This window comes from Diabrotica virgifera, chromosome 4, assembly GCF_917563875.1.
Source record: "Diabrotica virgifera virgifera chromosome 4, PGI_DIABVI_V3a".
Lineage (NCBI taxonomy): Eukaryota > Metazoa > Arthropoda > Insecta > Coleoptera > Chrysomelidae > Diabrotica > Diabrotica virgifera.
The window spans coordinates 258,659,497-258,672,652 of record NC_065446.1 but is presented as its reverse complement, the minus strand read 5'-3'; the positions used below and the strand labels follow the sequence as shown (position 1 = coordinate 258,672,652).

Below are 13,156 nucleotides of genomic sequence, written 5' to 3'. Positions count from 1 at the left end.
TCTGAGCATGGAAAAGCCCATGGAAATCTTGAAAATTCATCAATGATTGTAAGCATATAAGAATTTCTAGAAGAACCGGGTATTGGACCTTTAAAGTCAATATTCAATCTTTCGAACGGAGCTGTTGATTTAATTAAATGTGTATCATCTTCTTTCTTATAAAATCTGGGTTTAATTTCTGCACAGATTGGACAAGAGGTAATTACGTGTTTAATTTTATCTAAAGAATAAGGTAAATTTCGAATTTTTACAAAATGGTGCATACGAGTAATCCCAGGATACGATAAATCTGAATGTAATTGATATAACTTGCTTGTATTATTTATATTATTGCATATTCTTGATAGTGCATCAGCTGCATCATTAGCCTTTCCTGGACGATAGATAATATCATATTTAAAACAAGAAAGCTCCAAACGCCAACGCAAAATTTTTTCATTTTTGATTTTACTTGTATGGTTTGTATTAAACATGAACGAAACTGATTTCTGATCTGTGATTAGTTTGAATTGTCTTCCTAAAAGATAGTGTCTCCATTTTTTCAATGCTTCAACACAAGCATATGCTTCTTTTTCAATTGCAGAATGTTTTCGTTCAGAATCTGTAAGGGTACGTGAGAAAAAAGCAACGGGTCTTCCAGATTGACTCAGAGTGGCAGCAATAGCAAATTCAGAAGCATCAGTTTCAACAATGAGAATTTCTTTTTCATCAATTGTCCATAGAAGTGCATTAGCTATATCAGTTCTCAACTCCTCAAAAGCAAATACCAAGTCAGGACCTAATGGAAATTTCTTGCAATCTATAAGACCTCTAATTTTTGCTGAAAAATTATTAACCCATTTTGAGTAATGTGAAAACATTCCAAGTGCCCTCTGAAGACTTTTAGAATCATTCGGAACTGATAAATTTAGTAGAGGCTTTAATCTGTCTGGATCAGGTTTCATTGTAGAGTTTTCTATTGTATATCCCAAAATATTTATAATTTTTTGATTGTAGTGACATTTATTTTGATTTAAAGTTAACCCATATTTTTTAACAGCATTTAAAAAATTCTGTAAATTTAAATCATGTCTATCTTGATCCTCACCACCAACTGTTACATCATCTAAATAAGCGTAAACACCTTGTAGATTTTCTTTTTTTATGATAGAATCAATGGCTCTCTGAAAACATGATACTCCATTGGTAACTCCAAAAGGAATACGACGGAATTGGTAAAGGCCTCCACTTGCCTCGAAAGCTGTAAATGGTTTGTCAGATTCGTAAATTGGTATTTGATGATATGCGTATTTTAAATCAATTGAGCTAAAAAATTTATATTTTGCTATCTTAGACACCAGTGAATCAATATTCGGCAACGGATAAGCATCAAGTAATGTGAATCTATTTATTGTTTGAGAGTAATCAACTACCATCCGACGTTTATGATTTTCGTTTTTAGTTACCAACACTTGGGCCCTCCAAGGTGATTTACTTTCTTCAATAATTTCTTCTTTAAGGAGACGTTTTATTTCTTGTTTAATAAATTCTTCATCTTCCTGTGAATGCCTGCGAGATTTAGTAGCAATAGGGTGACAATTTTCTGTTAAATTGGCAAACAACGAAGGTGGCTTAATTTTAGCTTCAGTAAGACAGCATATCTTAAGAGGTCTTCTTGGTCCTCCAAATTTAACTTCTAAGCTTTCATGTTGTTTCATAATATCTTGACCCAAAATCACATCTGTACAAAGATTGGATAAAACTAAAACTTTTGTTTGATCATATTTTTCTTTATCAACCTGAATGTTTATTAAACAATAGCCTTGAATATTAGCTGAGAATGACATATATGCCATAGAAACTTGGACCCCTTGTATTGGAAAAATTTTAAGCTTATTTTCAATAGCGAATTCATGATCTAAAAAAGTATCCGAGCTTCCAGTGTCTATTAAAGCGTTGGCATCAATTTGGTTAACTGTTACTTTGGCTATACATTTTGAAAGCGATTGAGGTGTTTCCATTGAAGAAGCGATTACCATTGTAGATGCATAAGTTGATCTCGTTTGACTTTTCTTTGATTGCATGCACATTTTAAACCAATGTCCAATTTTATGACAGTTTTGGCAAATCGCAGCCCTTGCTGGACATACAGATCGAGGATGTCTTGGATGTCCACAAAAATAACAAGTCTGACCAGGTTTTGTTTGAACAGAAGCTAAAGTAGTTTGTTCTGAATTTGGATGACTACAAGATGCTATATTATTTAATGCTGCATGATATGTATCAGATTGTTTTTGAGAATCTTCTAAAGATCTAGATTTAGATAATGCTTCGTCCAAAGATAAAGAACTAAACTCTAGTAATCTTTGACGTATATTAGATTGAACGAGACCATTAATAAAAGCATCACGAATATAGTCATTTTTATTTTCTTCTGAAGAAACTGCTTTAAAATTACAATTTTTAGCCAAAAGCTTTAACTGTTGAGCATACTTATCTATAGATTCGTTTATTTGTTGTTTTCTTGTAGCTAGAATATGTCTTGCATAAATCTCATTTGTAGGTTTAATATACAATTCTTCCAAAATTTTGATAGCAGAAATGTATATTTTTGCTTCGCTTATGTAATCATATACTGAATGTGAGACAAAATTGATTAAAAGCATGTACTTGTCTTGTCTTTATCTTCTAGCGATTTTTCTGTAGATTTATTGCTTTCCAAAAAATTCTTAAATGTTTCGTACCAGTGTTTAAATTCTTTGGCGGCAGTTTGGGAGTTTGGATCAGCCTCTAGTTTATCAGGTCTAAAGTACTTCTCCATTGTATATTTGGTATATTTATGTGAATAAAATTGTAGTAAAAATGCCTTTTACAAAATTAGGCTTTTATTCACATAAAACTTGACAGTAGAATTAATTTGAATGACAAAACAATTAATCAATAAAATAAACAATGATTAATTATTTATATGGGAAATAAGCCACAATTAAAACGAAAAAATAATTTTATTAACGTTTCGACGCCCAAATCGGGTGCCGTTGTCAAAATACAAAATATTACTAAAATAAATAAAAGGATTGAATTTTAAAAACAAACTTATGATACTTATATCAGAGTTCTTTGAAAAAGTCGTTTAGTTGAGACAGAAAAAGTAATACTGCAATAATTTTTGTCACGTAGCTGCAAGAACTATATTCCGAAGTTAATTCTGAGAAAATTTGGATAAAAATAGCTAATAATTTGGAATTTAAAGTTTGATTGATTTTTTGACAAGGTAGTGGTGTCAAAATTTGAATTGCTGTCCGCTTTTGAAAGTCAGGTATTTTAATAAAATCTTTTATAAATTATAATTCTAATAGCCTAAATTAAAACACTTTAATAGAATAATTAAAAAAAAAATAAATAAATAAAGCAAACTAGTTTTAAAAATGGGGGACACGTCTGGGGGTGATAAGCCCCCAGATTTAAATTTAGTCGAAAAAAATGATAACTTTGATGTTCCAATGACTACAAATACGAGTTATATAGGCAATCTAAGTAATAATAATAATTTAAGAAATAACAAAAAACAAATAATTGTTACTGATAAAAAAGAAAGTATAAATTTAAATAACATCCCATCTAGATATGATATTTATGATAAAGGTCCGTTTGAAGTCTATATAGAATCCAATAATGAAAATTTGAATATCGGGAAATATAACTATTTGGCCATAGCTAGAGAAATCTATGATCTAAAATTAAACGAAATCTTTAAAACTCATAAAAAGGGGATAAATAGAATTAGTGTGGAATTTAAAAACAGAAAAGCGGCAAATGATTTTTTGGATTCAAATACGTTAAAAGATAAAGGATATGACTTGTTCATCCCTAATAAGAATGTAACCTGTAAAGGTATTGTAAAATTTATCAATAGAGACTTCACAGAGGATACCCTGTTGAAATACTCAGAACCCAATACAAAAAATTGTAAAATTATTCATGTCAAACGTTTTAATAGAAGAATTAAGCAAAAAATGGATGAGATATCTCAACAGGGCAGCCAAAGTGAGGAGGTGGTTACACTTCTCCCAACTGGAACTGTTTGTTATACCTTTACAGGGACTACTTTACCGAGGGGAGTATTGATCTGCGGTATAGAACATAGAGTCTTGCCATATATAATGCCAGTGATACAGTGTTATAACTGCTTAAATTACGGGCACACCAAAAATCTGTGCAAAACAAAAAATAGTAAATGCATTAATTGTACTAAAATACATGAACCAAATGAAACGTGTGTTATGAAATGTGTTCACTGTAACAGTATTAAGCATAATAGCACAAGCCATCAATGTCCCGAATTTATGAGACAAAAAAAAATTAGAGAGATGATGTCTTTAGAAAATCTATCTTTTTTTGAGGCTTCTGAAAAAATTTTAAAAACAAAAAATAATAATTTCATTAACCATCCGAGTGATTTCCCTGCCTTTCAAGGCACTAAAAACCTGGAACCACAAAGTATCCCATTAAACTCTAGACGAACGACACACGTCAGTAATCAACAAAAATCCAGCACTTATAGTGTCACACTTAAAGGAAATAAAAGGCGAGCACAAGATAATGGGACATACGATAAAGATCTACACAACGAGAATATATTAAACCCCAATGGTAGGTTGCCATCCACTTCCTCCATGGCATATAGTACCCCAAATTCACCAAATTTTAATAAAACCAATAAACAAACCTCTGAAAACGTTTTCAGAGAAAGCTCTCAGTCCCTTCAAGATATTATGAATATGGCTAGTAAATTAAATAATTCAGACAGAGAACATGTTCTCAATTTTATTGCACAAATTTGTAATTTTAAAAGCATAGGCTCACCTACGTTTGACACAGGCTATTTAGATATTAACTCATCACCCCCATCATTTTATGGATCAAAATAAAAATAAAAAATTCCAAATGCAAGGCTGTTTCACTCTCATGCAGTGGAACATTAGAAGTATTAAACCAAATTATGATAATTTAAAAATCTTCATTAAAGAACTTAAACCAGATGTAATCTTATTAAATGAAACATGGACAAATAACACGTATATATTAAATATAAAAAACTATTTCATATACAGGGAAGATAGATATGATGGATATGGTGGCATTATGATCCTAATTAAAGATAGTTTTGAACACACTAGTATACGAGTGAGCAACTCTGACAGAACATCAAATATGCAGGTGATAGGTATAAACTTACCAAAATTTGACCTAAATATAATTAATATCTACAACCCTTCAGGTCAGCAAATAAAACAATCGACATGGAATAATATTAAAAAAGATTTTCACAAACCTTATATAATCATGGGAGACTTAAATGCACATGATCAGGTATGGGGATGTGCTGGTAACAACCATAATGGGAAAATAATAATGGAATTCGTTGATGAAGAACAATTAGTTATAATGAATGATGGTACCTCCACCAGAATGGTACAACCAGGGCAGAATCCATCAGCAGTTGATCTTACCATAGTAACTCAAGATTTAGCATCTAAGTGTCATTGGTGGGTACACCCAGATAGTGGACAAAGTGACCATTTCCCAACTATATGTGAAATTATCCAAACACAATCCTCAAATGGAGGCAGCATATTAGGTACCAGAAGAAATTTCAAAAAAGCAAATTGGCCAAAATACATGGGCACTATAGAAACTAAGCTGTCTGATCGACATGACGTGGATTATAATGAATGGCATAATATTGTCAATTCTAGTGCAGAAGATAATATCCCTTACATAACAGTTAGAGATAAAACTAAGGGGGCACCATGGTGGGACAACGAATGCGATGAGTTAATAAACAATAGACGAAAAGCAATCAAAACCTATGTAGATAACCAAACCGTGGAAAATTACATAAACTGTAATAGAATTAAAGCTTTCGTTAAAAAACAATTACAAATTAAAAAAAAATCTAGTTTTAGACGATTTTGTGGATCACTTACGAAGGAAACTCCAGTTAAAAAAATTTGGAGCACAATTAAAAAATTTAAAACTCATTTTTCTAATAGCCATGTAACTTTTCCCAATAACGAAACCTCGATAAAAATTCTAAATAATTTAACTTCATGCAATGTAGATCCCTGGTTTAAACTTCTGAGCCCTAGCAATGAAACTGTTGAGGAAATAACCTACACTGAGTACACTAATATAATATACTCAAAAAAAGATAAGGCCACTGGTATGGATAAGGTATCATATTCGATGTTAAAAAACATACCCACAATAGCAGAATCCCATTTGATAAAAATTTTCAATAATATATTAAAAACAAGTAAGATACCATGGCAGTGGAAACAAACACTAATATTACCTTTCCTAAAACCTACTAAATGTCCAAACAGTCCAGAAAGTTACCGACCAATCGCCTTAACGTCATGTGTAGGTAAAATTCTAGAAAACATAATTAAAAATAGAATAGAATGGTTCGTAGAGCATAATAGTATTTTGCCCAGCTATCAGCTGGGCTTTCGCAAAGACAGTGGATGTAGTAATGCGCATGTAGCGCTTTCCCACATAGTACTTAATGCTTTTACTGAGAGAAAAGCGGTTTTAACGGTCTTCCTTGATCTAAAAGCTGCTTATGATAATATAGATATCTACCTTTTATATAGAAAAATGGCGGATTTAAAAATACCATATACATATAATAACCTAATTTTTGAATTCTTAAATAACAGAAATATTTATATCCGAGATAGGGAATACCAAATAATTGGACCCAACATCACTGATAAAGGGCTGGCTCAGGGATCGCCCCTGAGCCCACTACTATTCAACATATATACCAAAGCGCTACATGACATTATTCCATCTAATTTCAGGCTAATTCAATATGCAGATGATCTAGCCCTCATAACAGTTGGTGAAGATATAAATAATCTTATAAGATTAACTAATATATGTCTTACTCACATAACTCAATGGTTAACAGAAAATAAACTACCCTTGTCCCATGGTAAATCCTCTGCAGTAATCTTTAACAAAAAGAAAAACATCATCAATAATATTCCGTTAAAAATAGAGGGAGAGATAATTCCTATTAGAGAATCAATTAAATATTTAGGGACAATATTCAATAATCGACTTAACTGGATTGAAAATATTAAACGTATCGAAACACAAGCTCAAAAAGGTTTGAATATAATGAGGGCAATATGTGGAACCTGGTGGGGAGCAAACCCCCATACAGTCTCATTAATTTATAAAGGAATCGTAAGACCCCATTTGGATTATTCATGTGCAATATTAAAACCCTGTAGTAAGTCCCCACTCTTAATATTAGATAAAATTCAGTTTAAAGCTTTACGAATCATCACGGGCTGTATGAGATCTACCCCCACTAATGCTTTGCTAGCAGAAAGTGGAGAAATTTCATTAGATGCAAGAAGGAAAATACTGTGCGCTAAGTTCTATCTGAAAATCCTAGCTGATCTGAAAAATCCACTGAACGAAATCCTGTCAGAGTTGGGAACCAAAGTAAATTATAAAATAGGATTTTGGAAATCACAAGAGCCACCATATTTGATTGAAATCAAAAATAATTTTGACAAATACCTCATTAATCTATATAAAGAGAATATTAAATCCTGCTTTCAGATCGAACTGAATTATCTTACGGGAACATTTCAGACAATTTTCTCAACCCACAAAAAAATGGAAATCTATACTCATCAGGAATTTCTTAATGAATTTTCAGCTTCATATGGAAATTATACATGGGTATTTACAGACGGTTCTTTAGATCCCGAGTCGAGGACAGTAGGTTTTGGGGTACACATACCTTCAATCAATTATAATTATGCATCCAGATTACATGAGCACACTCAAATATGCACTGCAGAAATTATTGCAATTAACAAGGCAGTATCTGTTTGTATTGAAAAAAATATTAAAGAAGCAATAATTTTTTCAGATGCTAAAAGCGCTATCCAAAAATTACATAACACCACCTGGGGGACAAACAACCATATTGTAAACCTAACTAAAAGACTTATTATTGAGTCAATGGAAGCAGGATTTAATATAATCTTAGCTTGGATTCCAGGCCATACTGGAGTAAAGGGGAATACAGAGGCTGATAAATTGGCAAATATAGGCAAGACTTTAAATGTTCCTGCAGACATTAAAATAGATAAATTTGACTTTTTGCCTTTTATTAAACAAAAAATTGTAAACGAGTTTAAAGTTGAATGGACAAAGCAGTTTAAAACTAAAGGGAAATGGTATCAACAATGCCAAAGTGATTTTTCTATAAACCCTTGGTTCCACAAATTCACATTTGTGGATCGAAGGCACTTAACATCTATTATTAGAATGCGAACGGGCCATTGTCACACACCAGACCATTTGTTTAAAATTAATTGTAGTGATACTCCTTTTTGTGAATGTGGACAGATAGGAAGTATAACTCATATGTTACTTGAATGCCCAATTAACAAAACAAATCAATTTGACCTGTATCAGGAACTAGTTAATATAGGAAGTCCAACCCCTATTTCAATACAAAATCTCTTACATAATATTAATGACCAAACCTTAAGAAAGATCAATCAATTTTTAACAATATTTCAAATTAAAATATAAAATAAAAATAGTTATTTGAAAATCATATCACAATGAATTTAAAGAAGGGAATATGGAAAAATCCAGACCCTTTGAAAAGAGGATTCCCTTCCAGTTAGTCTAAATACGAGGACTGGCCAAGTACCTAAGAGGTGGAGGCCATGAAACTACAAGAAGAAGAAGAAGAATAAATAAAAGTGTTGTTGCTAAGCAAAAAAATTCTTCTAATAATTTATTTAATCTTACTCATTTATATTGGCAATTCAGACATATATTATACATTTTAAAGTAGAAGACTTTAAAATGATATTGCCAATATTTATGAGTTGCGTTCCTGGGACGACTTACTGAAAGATAGTTCATTCGATTACATGAAATCAACCCCAACTCAAGAATATCCGTCATAAAAAATTATAGCATGTGATCTGTCTTTAAAAAGACAACCAAATGCAACGACAGTAAAATTCTCGCGTTAGAGACTTCATAGTAAATCACAAGGGAAAACCAGGAAAAACCTTGTGATACTATCCCGACATCGTAAGTATTTGGTCTTACATTAATTTACTCTCAAAAAATAATACCAAATTCTGACTTGTAACATGTTTAAATTATAAATAATATTAATAATACTAGATATATAAGTAATACTAAAATATAAAATATGTACTAGCTCGATATTATTGACTTGCTAATCTTGGTATTTTCTTTCTATTGACTTCCTCTTTCAGTATGGGTAACCACATCCTACTGCATTCTACCGAGGAATTTGCGACACAATCGGTTTCATTTAGCATAATTAGAGCCGCTTCTTTGATTTTTCTCTTTTTACTATCTGATTCTTTCAGGACTATACTTGAATCTCTCCACTGAACTCTATGTTCATTATCCCATGCGTGTTGACATATTTGAGATCTCTCAAATTCTCTATTTTTAATATAAGATTGATGTTCACTTATTCTAACGTCTAATGGTCTTGATGTCTCACCTAAATAAAATTGTTCGCATTCACAAGGTATTTTATAAATGCAATTCTTTGTTCTTTCTTGATCATTGTTAGGTTTAGTTTTAGATAGAATAGATCTCAATGTGTTTGTTGTTTTGAATGTTGTTGAAATGTTGAATTTATTTCCTATTGTTTTAAGTTTCTCGGATAGTCCTTTTATATATGGTATTGATATTTTCCTCGTATTATTTCTGGTGAATGTTGTAGGATCCCGTTCTAAGTTGTTCTGTTCCATTCGATCCAATCTTGACAATTCCTTATTTATAAACGTTAATAAAATTATTTTTTCGTTTTAATTGTGGCTTATTTCCCATATAAATAATTAATCATAAAAATGCCACAAGGAAATAGCTTCAGAACAACATTAAAATAAACAATGACAAAAGAATACTAAATTATACTACAACATGTTAGATATTTTTAGGTTTACAAACAAGCAAAATTGGAAATAAAGTTTATATTTCACAAAAGGAATGAATGTAATTTATTATTCTTATTGGGAATAACCCACAATTTTACTTTAAAATAAATTTATTTTGACGTTCGATTTCCACTTCCGAAATCGTTCTCAAAATACAAAATATGTTTGCTTTTGTTTGATTTGTTGCCATTTGGTACTGGCCCAATTTTGAGACAATTGTTAACTTTTCTATTATTTCTATGATGTACAGGAGGATACAAAACTCTCATCACTCAAATCTGTCTATTTTGAAAGTTTATTGTTTATGATTAAAATTATCTTTGACATATTGTCAAACATTGTCAACGATTGTCAAATTTCAAGTTAAAATTTTGAAAATGGGGAAAAAAATTCCAGTTACGGCATCAAATAAAACTATAAAAATAAGTCCTGATCCAAATAGATCCAGAAGCAAAGCTCGAGATGATCTTCTAGACGATTATAGTCCTATATGTGTTGCAAAAATTTTTCCAACAAACGCAGACAGACCACCAGTCACTTTAGAGAGTTTTCGGCCGAAGAAAAATACTTGTTTGGACTATGAACTGTCGGAAACTTATCTCAGGTACATAGATTTTATGCTTCACTAGTATTTTAATAACGATCTTCATGTGCCGTATCCTTTAAGGACATTGGCCATCATCATGGCCCATTTTACTGTCTGTAGCGGTTTACAAGAGTTCTATGGTTAATTTTCCACTCGACTGCTTTATCAAATCAGCTAAAAAAGTCTATTATCAAAATCGTCTGGGAAGCTCTAAAAGTGTTGCAAAAGAAACTTGGTCTAAAATAAACGATCTTCGAAATAAAACTCACACAGCTCAATCATTTTCGCTTCCAAATCCTGAAAGTCTAAACGATTACTTCGTTAATGTGAGTAAAAATATAACATCAACTATTTTGCCGCAATAAGATCCCATTTCCTATCTCCCTAATTCAAGAAAGGTCTCGAATTCATTCTTTTTGAGACCAGTCGATAACAAACAATCAATAGTATCAAAAGCAAATCATCCTGTAGTACTGATGGACTATCTATAAAAATTTTCTCAAATCTCACAGAACATGTGTTGGAAATCCTCGTCTCACTAATTAATGATTCCTTCGAAAAAGGTAAATTTCCACAGTGCCTAAAGACAGCCATTATTATTCCTCTTCATAAGGGTGGTGAAAAATCTAATGCCTTCAGCTATAGACCTATTGCCTTACTACCGGTACTCTCCAAAATTATTTAGAGACTCATTAAAACTCGACTTATGTCCTTTATCGTTGATAACAACATTTTATCACAAAATCAGTTCGGCTTTTTAACTAATCAATGTACCACTGATGCCATGTTTTCTGTACTACATGTAGTCGAGGCATTGAAGGATTGAAGTGTCGATTTTTTTGCAGTAAGACGGATATTAATGCGGATTGGTGCGTTGGATTCATGAGAATGTCAGGAAATTTTGTGAACTAATGTAATGAATAAGAAATCTAAAATTGCATTTGTATAAAATTTAATTTAAATAAAAAAAATATTTTTTACACTTCTTTATAATAAATTATTTAAATAACAGGAAAACAAAATAAGAAAAAAAAAACGTGTTCTGTTTTGCTTACAGTGTAACCGTTATATTAGTGTATAGTAACGTGTGAGAGAGAAAGGCAATAAATCCTACATGAAATTAAGTCAAGAATGTATCAATACTGCCAACATAATTTTAAGCGCTAAATTAAAAAAAATGGAGATCCTGAACAAAATAATCATGTTTTTGAAGTTATACTTCTTTAGGCGCGATTAAGACTGAGGGTGAATTTATATTGATCTGCGCGCATGCGCACAACGACAGTATGGTATTAGTCGTTATACGGGCTCTGATTGGGTGTTGAAATGATCTGTCAATAATAAATAATTGTTCAATATGAAGGTAAACAAATGTATAATATATTAGTTTTATTGTTGTGAGGACAGAAACAAAAAAGTTTATAATTGTAGTGACTTTTAAATAGTTTTTAAAGCAACAGGTACGTAATAATTATAAATGTATCATAGGTATCTACCTATTTGAACCTACCAAAATACATAGTATGTAATACTTTTATTTACATAATTTGATTACCATCAAAATTTCTATCAATATTCACCTAATATATTGTTTTCTTACTCTATGTTTTGTTGTATTTTTTCAATTCTAAATCATTTCAATTCAAAATCAAAATAATTTGATTTATGTAATTCAAAAATGTCAAAAGTTTAATCCGTTTAGTTAGTCGATCTTCGCACATAATGACACGTTGTCTCCGTGGCGAAGCGTTTAATGCGAATGAACTCCAATACAACACCAATACCAACCGCGCTGATAAGTTGGTTCGAGTTCCAATAGAAACCTTTATTTTTTTATTTTTTTTTATACATTTTATGATTGTAAGTATATTTATTACATAATTTTATTTTCAGAAAATACGTATTTAGTTAAAAAATTTTCCGACAATTAATGTTCAGAAATCATTTGTGGCATTTTTAATGTGTTTGTGTTTGTTTTATTCTTTTATTATTTTAATTTTTGGCACTGTTTTAATAAAAAATGTTTGAGAAGTAGTAAGTATAAATTAGTTTATACTTACTTAAGTATTAGTTTATACTTATTAGTTAAGTTTGGGCCAATTATTTAACAAATTACCATAATAGTCCAGAGGAAGACGTTTATTACACCTGCTGCAGGCACCAGGTAGTTTGCACACTCTCGCCGACCTCATATTCATTTTCAGCGACCCCAAAAACCCCCCGAGTAATGAGTTTAAGGGGGGGGGTATGGTTTGAAATATATAATTTTTTTATTATTTCAAATAAAAGTGCATACTTTCAAGAATACTCTCTGAAAATTTCAAAATAATTGGAGTAAAATTACCAGAGATACAGGGTGTTGAATATCCCTACCTTCGACTCGCGTGCTTGAGCGTAGTGAGAAATGTTAAACAACTGTTCGCCTTCTCTTTTGTAGATTACTACGCAATTCAAAAAACATATTCCAATGTTCATCACTTTACGATTTGGCAGACAAATCAGAAGATGAAGATGCAGTTGTCAAAACTTTAAACGCATTTTTCTCAAAACTGCTTTT

At 31.3% G+C, this 13,156-nt stretch overlaps 1 protein-coding gene across 1 annotated transcript in view; it reads left to right on the top strand.

The window, feature by feature from the left end:
* The first annotated feature begins 10,364 nt into the window (after positions 1–10,364).
* The window catches only part of LOC126883848 (uncharacterized), a 52,094-nt gene continuing 49,302 nt past the window's right edge, over positions 10,365–13,156 (top strand). Inside the window, exon 1 of the mRNA XM_050649524.1 lies at positions 10,365–10,617. Within this exon, the coding sequence (XP_050505481.1) occupies positions 10,391–10,617 (227 nt within the window). The 5' untranslated portion in view covers positions 10,365–10,390. The remainder of the gene's footprint in view (positions 10,618–13,156) is intronic.